Source organism: Myotis yumanensis, unplaced genomic scaffold (genome assembly GCF_028538775.1).
Source record: "Myotis yumanensis isolate MYYU_CA2020_CCGP unplaced genomic scaffold, mMyoYum1.0.hap1 SCAF_1, whole genome shotgun sequence".
NCBI classification, from domain to species: Eukaryota; Metazoa; Chordata; class Mammalia; order Chiroptera; family Vespertilionidae; genus Myotis; species Myotis yumanensis.
In genome coordinates, this window is record NW_027223752.1 from 195,341,163 (window position 1) to 195,355,986 (window position 14,824).

The 14,824-nt window shown below is 42.3% G+C and overlaps 1 protein-coding gene across 4 annotated transcripts in view; it reads right to left on the reverse strand.

Moving 5' to 3' along the window:
* Positions 1-11,333: 11,333 nt before the first annotated feature.
* Positions 11,334-14,824, reverse strand: part of SLC4A4 (solute carrier family 4 member 4) — a 328,200-nt gene continuing 324,709 nt past the window's right edge. For 3 of the 4 annotated variants that reach the window (XM_070395274.1, XM_070395285.1, XM_070395260.1), the window contains one exon: positions 11,334-14,709. In XM_070395274.1, the coding sequence (XP_070251375.1) occupies positions 14,604-14,709 (106 nt within the window). In that variant the 3' untranslated portion in view covers positions 11,334-14,603. The remainder of the gene's footprint in view (positions 14,710-14,824) is intronic. The other variant, XM_070395265.1, reaches the window with a different exon arrangement.

Genomic DNA, 14,824 nt, shown 5'->3' on the forward strand with positions numbered 1-14,824 from the left:
TACAGCAAGATAATTATTCATTAATGTTATATTAACTGTTTTTTAAAAAAACAGCGTTCCCAATTTCCCCCAAGGCAATTTTTTCAATTATCTTAGAAAAGAATTCTAAATATGGTTCTAAATATGGTTTTTTAATTGTTTTCAGAGAGAAGAAGGGAAAGGGAGAGATAGAAACATCAATGATGAGAGAGAATTATTAACTGGCTGCCCCTACTGATTGAGCCTGCAACCTGGGCATGTGCCCTGACCAGAAATCAAATATGACCTCCTGGTTGATAGGTAAATGCTCAACCATTGAGCCACACTGGCCTGCCAGAACTCTAATTTTTTTACTTAAGGATAAGGGCTTGCCATTAGGCTAATTGACACGCAGAGGCGGAAGGGGGTTCTATATACACACTCATCCTATTAATCTCCACTCTCAGCCAGCTCCACTTCCCATTCCCATTCTTGGTGCTACTTGCAAAATCTTAATCTGAATGTAACTGAGATTCTCCTGGCCATTGCAAGCATATCAAACTCGCGGCCCACGGGCCGCATGCAGCCCACAACAAATATTTTTGCGGCCCAGCCAATATAACGGTATGTAAGAAAAGTTTTAATAAAAACTTTGTAACTTAATTTTTACAGTATTCTGTTATACATAATTATTAATAACAAACTACAACATGCACTAATGACTGATTACTATAATCGTGTTGCATTCATTTCCCTTATACGCCTTACACACAGGCGCACCATTTCTCTCCACTAATACTAGCAGCGAATATTTTAGCAGCCGATTGTCATGTCATTAGTCTTGTACTGACTTGTTTGATGTGCGCAACAGGAAATATTTCACTTTCGGAGAACAAGAAAAATAGGTTTACTTGTGTTACACTTATTAATTTGTGCAATTATTCAGTATCTGGTACTGGTAAGTTAATGTTAAAGAAAAAATATTATTTTTTTATTAAAATGTTCTATTATTTTATGTTAACGATTACTCATTTATTTCAGCCCTTTGTATTCAGCATGTCTTTATCGAAATAAACCTACGTTTCTATGAAAATTGAAGCTTTTGTTTTTTTGTGGCCCACATAAACTGAAACCTTGTTTATTTGGCCCATGTTAGCCTTTGAGTTTGACATGCTTGATCTATGGCCTTAACTGCATCCTCCTTCATATGTGTTCAGGCTGCAGCTCATCATCCAAACTTGCGTTTACCTATCATCATTAGGATTTTGTGGGAGTCTCTGGTCCACTTGTGTCACATTCCATACTTTTTTTATTCCTATACAGTGGGGCCTTGACTTACGTGTGTCCCAACTAACGAGTTTTTTGAGATACTAGCTGTCTCTCGGCCGATTTTTTGCATTGAGTTGATAGAGTAATTTGAGTTAATGAGCTCCTTAACGAGCTTGGTCTCTGAACGAATTAAACTCGTAAGTCAAGGCCCCACTGTACAATCATTTTAATGAAGTCGTACTAACAAGTCTTAGTTTAACAGTTTGTACAGAAGTTACTTTAAAAAAATAGTCTTTATGGTAGGGGAGGGAGAATATATTTCAACAGGCAAACCTAGGGGCAGAGGCTAGTGAGTAATCCAGGATGAAGGTGAAGGCCATCTAGACCAAGACACTTATAAAAAGTTAATTATTTATGTCCACTAAGGAGGTAGTGTAGAATCGAACTAGTGATTCATTGAATGAGTGAAAGAGGCAGAGGTGGGAATAGAGACTGACATTTAGGCCTCTGGCTTGAGCAACTATGTGACTGATGCATCGCTTGTTGACATAAGGAATATGAGATAGTGTTCTGATGGGGTAGGTGAATGAGTTTAATTTGGATGTAACAATGTGTTGTTTAAGGCCAAATATTCTGAAATCAGTTGCATATATAAGTTCAGGGGAGGGCTCTTGACTGAATGTGCAGATTTAGTAGCTATTAGCTTACAAATGCTATTTGATGCCAGGGGAATGGGTCTGATTGCCCTGATATAACATAAAAGGTAGGAATCAGGCCTCAGGCAGAATCCTGGAGAACAGTAATCCAAATATTATTACTAAGAAGAAGAGGAAGAAGAGCTCACAAAAACATCTGAGAAGGCACAGAAAGAGAGGGAGTACTAACGAAGCACTGATATCTACTTGTTTGAGGAAGGGGGAAAAAGGCATGAAAAATTCTAAGAGTCAGGCAGAAATACAAGGTGTTCCCCAAAAATGAATACACATTTTAACAGCTGACAGCTCAATTTTGAAAATGAAATGTATTTTAATGAACACTGCCTTTATATTAATCAGAGTGTGTGTATAACATGTGGGGACACCCTATATGTGAGAAAATCCAGGGGCCTGAAGTGTCCAGACGCTCTATTGTCCACCCAATGTACCCACTTGGCAATGCCCAGCTCTGAACCAGTCCAACCGCCATCCCTTACATAACACTTACCACCTTACAAAGTGATCACTGAGAAATCTAGCAGCCACCTGTCACTGTACAAAGTTATTACAACACGACTATGTTCCCTGTGCTAATACCCTCATCCCTGTGACTTATTTTATAATTGAAATGTTGTGCCTCTTATTCCACTTCACCTTTTTCACCCATCCTGCCACCCCCCTCCCTCTGGCAACCACCCATTTAAGAAGCTGTATCTATTAGCTTTGACCTAGAAAAGAGTCAGGGACATAGTAGGTCCAATAATGATGAAACAAATGCATGGGAATTCTCTGTCCTGCACCATTCTATTTTACCCCTCCCAGATTTTAAATGTCTTTATCTATTTTCTTAATTCCTCTCCAGACACCATTTGTCTGGCAAACATTTTTTTTCTTTTCACCCAAACTGAAAGCCTTAGAAGCTTTCCCTGACAATTTGGCCTCTCAAACTCAAGAGGAATGGACAGCTTCCTCGTGCGGGCCTCCACTGTACCTGCCACATGTTTGTTCATAGCACTAAGTTTTTATTTCACAGCTCTGTCTGCAGGTACTTCTTTCCCCCTTGACTGTCAGGTACTTGAAGTTAGGAATCAGGTCTCATTCTTGGTTCTCCAGCAACAACCCCATTCAACTCTTATAAATTGATGAATGAACAAAAATAGAACATAGTGCAATATTTTCTGGTGTCCCCATATTACCATTTTGAGCATTAGCCTCAATACTCTTTAGTTTTGAGACATTTAATCAATAGATTTCAATTACTATAAAATCAATACATTTTACTTTTAAGACCTGTTGTGGTATCCTTGCTTCCATACTAAATAGCCTTATTCTTAACTTCTTAAGTATGTTTTATACTATATATCTATATCTATATCTATATAGATATAGATATAGATATAGATATAGATATAGATATAGATATAGATAGAGATAGAGATAGATATAGATATAGATATAGATATAGATATATAGATAGATATATATAGACACACACACACACACACACACACACATACCTTCTCTCTTCCTATCAGGACTAAACTATTATTCTTACTAACTCAGCTTTCCTATCAATTTTCTTTGTTGTTTCTCATCTCCTATGTTTTGAGAAATCAATAGATGGCCGAGACTAACAAATTCAAGCATTTTGAATAAAATGGATTCTGAGTGACAATTTGGGTTCTTCTCCCTGAACTATGGTGCTCAAGCTGGGATGCCTAGACCTTGAGACAGCTGGTTTTGGAGTTCAAGGTTTCTGAGTTTTACTTCCATGTTCTCTGGCAGGATAGATAGCATAATGAAGAATTGCTGAGGTGCATATTTCCTTTTTATAATATGCTATAGAGAATTAGACCCTAATTGCTTAACTCAGTTATTGTTGCGCATGGCAATACTTGATGAATTCTCTGTGGAAAAATTAATCAAATTCTCTCATGTGATGATTGATTCTGACTGTCTTCTGCTACTTCTTCCAGTTCAGTGATACTATCAAACACCATCCCCTACCCCTTGTTAAATCCACTACTAGCACCGCTATCATGATTCTCAGAGTTCTTGCCTCTATTTACATTTCCAGATTGAAAGATCATTTTGGCCATTGTCCCTGCCTTACTATCTCTTTTTTTTCCACTTCAATGTAACCTTTTATTGCTATCGGTGGTTCTTTCTCATCCCTTCTATTTGCTGCCCCCATCACATCCATACTCTCTAATTATAGCTTAGGGATGAATGGAAATTTCCTGGAGCTGTACATATCACATGCAGTCCTGGGTAGGTCCAACAGGAAGCTTATGTCAGGTGTCATCTGTGGTGTACATTCCCGGATCTTGCTCATTTGAATATTTACTATTACTAGAGGCCCGGTGCACGGATTCATGCACATTGAAAGGAAATTAATTAGAAGGTGGCTGGCAGGATGGGACTGGGTGAGATGGGCCAGACATACCCTGGAGCCAACCTCCTGCAGTCCCTCCCTGGCTGGCCGCATCTGGGTTGGTGCCAGGGCTCAAAGGGTGTCTGCAGAGTGAGCGGGATCCCTCTGGCAGGTGGGGTCCCTCAGCCTGGCCTGTGGGGATCGGGCCAAAACCAGCAGTCCAACATCCCCCAAGGGGTCTCCGAGTGTGAGAGGGCACTTTGCAAAGTTGCTGTTGTTCAGCATCTCCTTCATTGTCAGCCCCCTGGTGGTCATTGTGCATCATAGGTACTGGTTGGACGGCCGAATGGTCACTTAGGCTTTTATATATAGAAAGATTGTTGTTGTTGTTAATCCTCACCTGAAGATATATTTCCTACTAGGGGCCCAGTGCACGAATTCGTGCACCTTGAAAGGAACTGTGGGCTGTGAGGCCGCGGTAGGCACAGGGGCAGGTCTTGGCCCATTCTCTGTGCCCTGCCCAGCCCTCCTCCCGCAGGCCCCCAGGCCACTGTCTGCTGGCAGCCCCACTCCTACTGCCGCCACTCCCATGTGCTGATGGCGCCAGCCCCGCTTGCACCCACTGAAGGTGCAGAGCGATTGGGGCCAGTGCCAGCAGTGAATGTGAATGGAGCTAGTGCAGTCAGCAGGTGTGAGTGGCAGCTGCTACCCCAATTGCCCCTCAGGAGCAGGGGGAGGTGGAGAAGCCCTTAGGGGCGATCAGGGCTGGCCGTCACCACTCGCACCCATTGATGGTGCCAAGTGATTGGGACCGGTGCTGGACACCAGCAACCGGTGCGAGTGGGGCTGTCACTGGCAGCTGGTGCGAGCAGTGGCTGCCGGCCTTAATCTCCCCTCAGGAGCAGGGGGAGGTGGAGAAGCCCTGAAGGGCGATTGGGGTTGGCAGCTGCCGCTCGCACCTGCTGATAGCACTGAGCAATTGGGGCCAGTGCTAGGCACCAGCAGCGGGTGTGAGCACCAGGTGGGACCGCAGTGCACCGAAGCAAAGAATTTTCAGTAACCACCAGAGGCTTGCCCCGATGATAGCAACTGGTTCCTCACCATGGTCTGGTGCCCCTGCTCTACCATCCCATCGTGGCCGATGCTCACCATGTTCTACGCATGCCCCCTGGTGGTCAGCACGCATCATGGTGACCAGTTGTTCAGTTGTTTGGTTGTTCTAGTTGTTCTGCCATTTGGTCTATTTGCATATTAGCCTTTTATTATATACTAGAGGCCTGGTGCACAAAAATTTGTGCACTCGGGGGGGGAGGGGGGTCCCTCAGCCCGGCCTGTGTCCTCTCGCAGTCTGGGACTCCTCAGGGGATGACCACCTGCTGGCTTAGGCCCGCTCCCCGGGGGGTTAGGCCTAAGCTGGCAATCAGACATCCCTCTGGCAGCCCGGCAGCCCTCGGGGGATGTCCACTTGCCAGCGGGGAGCAAGCTTAAACTGCAGTCGGACATCCTTAGTGCTGCTGAGGAGGCAGGAGAGGCTCCCACCACCACTGCTGTACTGGAAGCCGTCAGCCTGGCTTGTGGCTGAGCAGAGCTCCTCCCATGTGAGAGCGTCCTGACCACCAGGGGGCAGCTCCTGCATTGAGCATCTGCCCCCTGGTGGTCAGTGTGTGTCATAGTGACCAATCATTCCCAGTCTTTCTGCTGTTAGGGTCAGTTTGCATATTACCCTTTTACTATATAGGATTGAGGCCTGGTGCATGGGTGGGGGCCGGCTGATTTGCCCTGAAGGGTGTCCTGGATCAGGGTGGAGGTCCTGCTTGGGTGCCTGGCCAGCCTGGGTGAGGGGATGATGGCTGTTTTCAGCTGGTCACACCCCCTTCAGGGTGGGGGTTCTCACTGGGGTTCCTGGCCAGTCTGGGTGAGGGGCTGAGGGCCGTTTTCATGCTGGCGGGTGACTGAAGCTCCCAACCTCTCCCTTTTTTCTTTTTCTTTTTATTCTGGGATTTATTTACCTTCTATGGCTGTCTCTGGAACTGAGAGCCAGCTTTAGCTCTGAGGCTTGGCTCCAGCTCTGAGACCTCGGCTGCTGAAAGCAGGTATCTGGGTTTGTTTGGCTTCTATAATTGAAACACTGTTGCAGCTCTAGCTCTGAAGCTCGGCTGACTGAAAGCAGGTTTCTGGGGTTTGTTTAGCTTCTATAATTGCAACATTGTTTCTTAGAGTGCAGCTCAGAGGCCGGCAGCGGCAGGCGGGGAACCTTGGCTTCCTCCATCACTGGAGCAAGCAAGCCTCCTGTTCGCTTCAGCTGCGTGGCTGCCAGCCGCCATCTTGGTTGGCAGTTAATTTGCATATCTCCCTGATTAGCCAATGGGAAGCATATCAGAGGCACGGTTAATTACCATGTTTGTCTATTATTAGATAGGATGACTGCTTTTTCAGAGAGAGAGTGGAAGAAGGGATGGGCGGGGGGAGGGAGACACTCACACATCAATGTGAGAGAGCCATATCTATTGGTTGCCTTCCACACATACTCTGACCAGGGGCAGGGAGGAACCGGCAACCCATGTATGTGTCCTTGATCAGGAATCGAACATGCAACCCTTTGGTCCTAGGACTGACACTCTAACCACTGAGCAACACCGACCATGGCTGAATACTTTTTAAAAATAATATGTCTTATTGATTTCAGAAAGAGAGAGAGATAGAAAACACAGATGAGAGAGAAACATTGATTGATGCCTCCTGCACAACTCGCACTGGGGATGGAGCCCCAACCCCAGGCATGTGCCCTGACTGGGAATGGAACAGACATCCTCCTGGTGCATGGGATGATGCAAAGACGCTCAACCAACTAAGCTACACCAGCTGGGCGAATACTTATTTTTTAATAAGTGCTGCTTTGCTTAGCAGTTTTTTTTTTTGCTTTGAGAAGTAATTCAATATAAACATCAACATATACAGTATTGGGAAAAAGAATATAAATGGAGCCACTTCAAAGTGGAGTTTGAGCTGCCATCGCAGAGGAACTGCCTTGCATGTCTTGCTCCTCAAACCTTTGGGATGTTAAAACCGGGCAATATAACCTTTGCTCTGGGCCTAAAGCAACACTGTATTCCAAGCAACTGCTTGCCAAGGTAACAGGAAAGCAGACATTCTGATTACCAGGCTGAAAATTCTAGGCATTCTTTAAAATTAGCATCACTACGTTAGCTTAACTGTACCTATTGCAATTCCTTTCTTCTCTTTCTGTAATGGTTCCCCTTCCCTTGCTCATAAATACTTCTTGCCTTCACCTCCTAATTTAACACTGTTTGGGTTCTGCCTGAATCGGTGCTTTCTGGGTCGTTCTTCATTTGGATCTCAAATGAACTTTTGTTGCCTCTCATTTGGCCTTTTACTTTGAAGTTAGGAACCTGAAGCGTACTCACCTTGATGGACTGACGTCTCCTGGAACCAGGGATGGTATCTACAGAGATGTGTTTGCATCCACTGCTTCCGCAGACCACGCCTCTTGACCCTGGAGCCTTCCTGGGTTCAGACCTCCCTCCTTTGGGTTGAAGTTGGAGCCTTTCCCTGAAATTGGGAGGGATTTTCCCTGGGGGAACAATAGCCTCGGGAGGGGTGTCCCACTGGCCTCCTATATGGAGTTGCCACAGTGGGAGGGACTCTCCTCAGGAAGAAACCCCCCTCACCTGGGCCAGGCTGCCTGGGAGGTGAACCACGCAGAGTTTGCTACCATAGGAGGGATTTCCTCCCCTCGAGGAGACCTTCTTCACCTGTGGAAGGCTGCCCGGGAGGTGAGCGGCTTGAACTTGCAACGGCTTGAGAAGGAATACTTCTCCCCTCAGAAGGGGCTTTTCATGCTGTGAGAAGTCCCCTGGAGACAGCAGCTCACAGGGATTTTTCCTGGGTGGGGGAACCCTCATTTGGTTGTGCCTTCCTTTGTTTCCTTTCCTTGTCTCTGTTTTGGCAGTTAGTGCTTTGAGTTCCTAGAAAGATGGTTCACTGGGGAGTTCACAGGCATCAATCCTATAAACCTGTTGCCCAGGCCAGCCCCCTGCAAACTGAAGAGCTGTGGGCACTTTGCTGTGGGTCTGTGTAAAAACCGGATGCTCTTTTTGCTTTCTTCAGGTTCTACATCCGGAGAGTTTGGCTAAAATATTTCTCTCTGGTCTCCACCACCTGGAGGTGCACTTACCCAGGTGCAGCTGGTGGGCAGTCCAATACCCTGAGGATTCCTGGCAGCTGTATCCCGTGAAAGGGGAGCATAGGGATTGGCCTCAGGCGTGCGACTGACTCGTACCTGTAACCAGTATACGGGTACAGTGGGGCCTTGACTTACGCGTTTAATTCGTTCCCAGACCGAGCTCGTTAAGGAGCTCATTAACTCAAATTACTCTATCAACTCAATGCAAAATATCGGCCAAGAGACAGCTGGTATCTCAAAAAACTCGTTAAGGCCCCACTGTATCTTTGTGCCATTTTGCCAGACCATGCCAGCTCCCAGGGAAGTTGGTCATGAGGAGTCTGAGTTCATAAGGGGTCTTATCCTTTGTTGGTTTACTGCCTCCAGCAAGGAAGGATTTTTACTGTTTTAAAGTACTCAGGGAGTGAATTTTCTGCATCTTGATCTTTGTCTTTGGTGAAACCATAAAAGGCTGATTGATTTGACTTGCCGTTGAGATTAATAGGTCCTACTGTCAACAGCCAGACAATGGATGCTTTCAATTGGAAAAACCTGCAAATTGGGACTTTTTTTTAGAGAGCTCTCATCATAACATAAATTGGTACCTACCATTTTCAAAACTTGATACAAAGAAATATAATGGCTAGCCTCCTTGATTTGAGTGACTGAAACTATATAAGAGGTTTTACTAAAGAAAGGTAATGCAGTCAGATAAGCGAATCAACCTATGCTATCATTTAGCTGGCAACTCAATCCTTTGAGGAATTGAACAGTTTAATCCTCCTGCCTGGAGTGGTTAAAGGCAATCTGGGGTCAAGGATTCTGATTTATTCATCTCTGTATTCCCCACAGCCCCCAGGAGTAAAACTGAGGCAGGTTAGTATGAAGCTAGGAAAATTCCTTGGCAAGTAGAATAGGGAAACTGAGACATATACCTAAACAAAAACAAAACACTTGTACAGCCAGGTACAAGGCCCTGAGTGCCTGGCAGGGGCCAAAGCTGGAGAGCGAGCTTTCCTCCCTGATCTGTCATGTTGCTGGTCAAGTGGTGTGGACGCCCTGACCTTTCCTCCCTAGAGATGACATCTAGGCTTCAGTCGCTGAGCTCCAGGCCCAGAAAAGCAGCAAAACCAGACAAGAGACTCCTAGGCTGACCTCAGGACCAGCTGCATTAACTAATGAGCCCCTGCTGACCCCTGTAAAAGGGTCGTTCGACCCCCAAAGGGGTCGCGACCCACAGGTTGAGAACCGCTGCTCTAAGGGACCTCACCAGCTTGCAAACTGGGCAGCCCTGGGCTGTGGGAATTCGTCCAGGGCTAACTGTGAAGTTGTCTCCAAAGCCCCCTTTTCTCTGACTTCCTAGTGAGCAAAAGCAGACTAGCCTATCCGTGGTCGGCAAATTACGGCTCGCGAGCCACATGCGGCTCTTTGGCCCACTGAGTGTGGCTCTTCCTAAGCCTTAGGAGTACCCTAATTAAGTTAATAACAATGTACCTACCTATATAGTTTAAGTTTAAAAAATTTGGCTCTCAAAAGAAATTTCAATCGTTGTACTGTTGATATTTGGCTCTGTTGACTAATGAGTTTGCCGACCTGACTAGGCTCATCTTTCCTGTAACATTTCCAGAGAGGCAAGGCTGCCCTGCTTAGGTTCTCCTGTTGCTTCCACTATCCAAAGCCCTTCCTTGTTTTACTGTACCCTGCCTTAATAAACATCCTCTAAAAATCACCGAGACATGTATTGTGAAATCTTTCCTGCAAGAAGTCAAGAACCCACACACTACCAACCAGCCCGAGGTAGACCCACACTAAGGCCAGGTCCCTTTTCTGGGAACAACGTAATAGGCATGCAATAATTATTTAAAGGGTTGAACAGAAGCACTTAACACTCCCAAGTGCATAAAGTTACTTTATTTTAAGTATACATTTAATTTTGAAAAATATAAATGCTAAAATATCTCATCTTCTTCATCTCTTAATTCCATAAAAGTCACAATAGAAAGCTTCATAAAACTGTAAAATACTATAATGTTATAGGAATTTTAGGTTTTATATTGGAAAAAATTATTAGTAATATATTGAAATGTTTTCTGTTCTTTATCATTTTGTTCCACCATGTTGATCTACTTCATTTGAAATAAAAAGATGCATCATTTCTCCAAAGTTAATAAAGACTTAAGAGAATAAAAATAAGAATATCTGAAAGTGCGTATTGATTCTGAAAAGTAATGTGTATGAATATGTACCAGCCATGAAAATGGCTAAAAAGAGGCAACTATTCACGCTTTTCACATTGTAGGAATGGGACAAAGTTACTTCTGGCTCTAAAAGTTTTACTGGATGACATTAGCCCTGAGTTGCAATATTTGCCTAGGAAATATAATTCAGAATTTTTTGTATGTACCCACAGAACACAAAGAAATGAGCCAAAAATAGGACATATGCAAATATCTTGCCCAAACACAACTTGGTGTTTGCCTATATCACAAAACCATATTTCAGGCTGCAGTGAAGCTCAATGAAATCATCATCTCCAAACTCCCACAGCCCTTCAGATGGTCAAGGGCCACAAACTATCATTTGATTGTATTCAGCCCCTTGGTGCCACTGGGCTGCATGCTCATGCTGTGAAGAGCAGATGTGAAATAAGAAATAAATAAGAAAATCTCAAGTCCTGCACCAAAATCGTTAAGTGGTATGAAAGGATTGAAGGAAGCTTTGTCCCATCCCTGAACAATGTCAACCTCTGTAATACAACTCAAATTGTTTTGTTTTTTAAAGATAGTCAGCAGTCAATACAATTCAAGTACTTTAACACAGTTAAAAACAAAACAAACAAAAAAAGAACCAAAACTCGGAAGACAAACGTTCTCTGTATTAAACATTGATATAGAGCTGATAAAAGATTTACTCTGTGTGTACTGGTGCATGTGCATAAAACATATAGAACTACACACCTGAATTACTGAGGCAGACAATTACTACCCCCCCCCACCCCCATTCTTTGAGGTTAGGGGGCTGATTAGAGAGGCCTTTTCCCTACTTCTTTAAGCATCGACCTCCCTAACCCCATTCCACAGCTTGACTGGAAGAACAATCAGGAACACTACTGCCGATGGCACACAAAATAATTAGGGTTCCAAGTCCTGGTTTCACATAGTAGAGAAGAGTGACTTTCATCATGGAAAACGGTGCCTCCAAGATATTTTCTTTCAAATGCAAAGCCAGAGACCTTTTGTTTCCATAAGGCAGACTCTAGGCCTAGTGATCTTTCCTTCCAACAATAAGTGTGTACAGCCAAGCGCTCCGGTTAACAATTCTGAGTGTACACTTAGTTACTTCCTTCCTTACTTCTAACAACTTACATCTTTTTTTGTCCATATTCACATCAGGGAGAAACACTTTGTAAAATTTTACCAGTGTATTCTGTGTGTCCAGTTGACAAAGAAACAAAACCACACAATCTGGTTAGTTCTTAAATAATGAGTAAATTCAATTGAGATAGAGATAATTTGGAGGCTCTGTGAGGACCTCAGGGTTTGTTTGTTGGGTAACTATTTCTATTCCTCTGAAAGTTATGATTTTTTAAATACATCTCTGGGTCCCAAAATATTGAAAAGGTTTGATGCCTATGATCCTTTGAGCAAACATAACGTATTGTTCCACATTCATATTGTAAGTTTCAACCAGTCATTGAACATTCATCACACACAGAGGTGCAGATAACTTTTAGATCTACTCAAAGGCTGAATTAAGTTGTCTTAGGAGTTTTTTTTAAAGGGATGGAAAGGGGCATGAATCCTCAAATACTTGATTCATGATCAGAAAAATAAATTATTATAGCTAGAATTTATAAAAATGAACAAAAATGTCATTAATTTGACAAGCTTTTAGGTTAGGCTGAATATATTATGCATGGCTTTCAAACATTTTATTGGTGCTTCTAACAGTTAAAAAAAAGGGGGAAAGCTTCTAATTTTATCTTAGTTTAATGAAAAAACTATATAATATAGAGTAATCATTTTAAGAATAGTTGTAAATACAAGCCAAAATTTAGCATGTGAGGTTTTAATAAATAACAAGTAATTTGCCACTTTCATTTGAATGAAAAAACTGCAGGTCATTTATATCTAATTTGTATAAAATTGAAGGTTTTAAGATTATCTGATACTATAAAAGAAACAGCTAATTCAGAATAAATTTTTTGTAATCAGAATTTTAAGAGGGCAGTATTATAATTTAATTAATATAAAAATAAGTAGGAGTCACTACGTATATATTATGAAACCAAAATAGGTGGCTTCGTTCTGTTTCTGAACTCTTCTGACAATCTATTTTACTTAAGATGCACCGCAAAACGTGACCATATGACCCCAAAATAGGGATTCAACATTTTAACATTTTTAATGCAGATTCATAATACATAATTCAACTTATTAAAAGCATTATATTAAAATAACATGGTAATTTAATTAATAAAGATTTTCTTTTTTCTAATTTTCAAAATGGTACTTTGAAATATACACATACACATACACATGTATGTATTCTAAACTTCCCAATCACAAGGAATTGCCTTTCCATCCTAAAAAATGTGTGTCTTATTACAATGTATACACATACACCTCTGCAGATCTATTTGTCATGCCATAAACACTTTATAAATGTGCAAATGGTCTATTGATATTTCTATGAATTTTGTATTGTAATTATGGGCTACTGTATCAGTGATGGTTACTAATATCTGAATAATAAAATATATTCACCCTCATTTACATGACCGTAAGTCTCTTAGACCTCCGATGGATTTTTCATATATGGTTTGGGTTTTATGACAACTGACACAAGAGGCTGGGTAACTTTGCCCTTCGCATACCATCACTCTGTCCATGACTTTGCACATATATGCACCAGCCACACACAGAGTATATACACAAACACACAAATATTTCAAAGTGAAAAAACAAAATCTAACAATACTGCATAGGACATGGACATGGTAATACAATTAGCATCTGTGCCTGGATAGTACTGTTATCAAAGCATCAGTTATTCCCATAACATAGGAGCTTCTCCCTTCTCCCCCATTCTCCTTCGCAGAACAGATAAATTTCTTTTAAGGAAAGGGGAAAATCGATGCTTAGAAACATGGTGTTTTTCCTCTGATCTAGCCCTCTGGCTTACCTTAACGATTGTGTATTTGTGTGTGTGTGTGTGTGTGTATGTGTGTGTGTGTATGAGTGTGTATATGTGTGTAAAAATCACATTATATACAATACAATTTTTACAGAAAGCCTGGCAGCTACAAATAAGAGGTAGAACTACTCAAAACTAGGTTTCCTGCTGCAGGAAAAAATTCATTATTTTACAGTAATTAAAAAAACTTTAAAAAATTGACAAAAAAAATAAGTTGCAGGTTAGGCCCCATAATTTAAACAACAAAATCTAGGAAGAAAAATATTCTTCAAATGTACTCAACAGATAAGTTCATTAGAGGGTTAAAAAAAGTTGCATAGGAAAAAGGGACATTCCAGCACTTGCTACAATGATTTATTCCCTGTAGTTTTGCTACAGGGAATAAAGTACCTTTAGTTTTTCTTCTTTTGAGAATTCTAGGATTAGGGTTCCTAAGCAAGAGCAAATTAGAATAGCAGCACTTTTCCAGTTCTGGAGAGCTCCGTAAGCGAGAGGAAACTCTGTCTGGAGATCAAGGTTTGTTCTGCCAGACAGAAAGACAAGCCAGTAAGCACAGCTCCAAAGCTCAAGTGGTAAGTTCCTTCAGTATTTGAATAAAAGGTGTTATAAAATCCTTAATACTTTTGACCTCTGGTTAAGAAAGGAAAAGGACCGGGTCTGTGCGTGTCTTGCATGATGGAGGAATTTGGTTGTCAGAGGATACATCTGAGCGTATAACGAAAAGGGGACTCTTCGGGTGCTGTTTTTCAGGAATGGTGCACTACTGTCTTAGTTTTACCTTACGCTAGGGAGAAGCAGAGAGAGCACTGTACTATTTGGCCAATGACCAAAACCCAAAACAAAACAAGAATTAAAAATAAACAACCAGACGAAAAAAAAACAAGACCGTGAACAACAAAATCTGTTAGTTTGAGGAAAGACAAACAAGTTACAATGTAGTTTCTGTTCCCTTGCTCCTCCAGTAATCATCATTGTCGTCCGGCTCAAGTTCTATTCTGATTTGAGGCACACCTTGTACTGGAGTTTTAGGAGGACTAGGGAAAAAGAAAAGAAAAGAACTGGTAAGTAAATCAGATTTCCTTTCTCATCTGTCAAATGTCTATATATTGGACAGAAGCCAAATGTGTCCTTCGTTTTCTGTAAATTCTT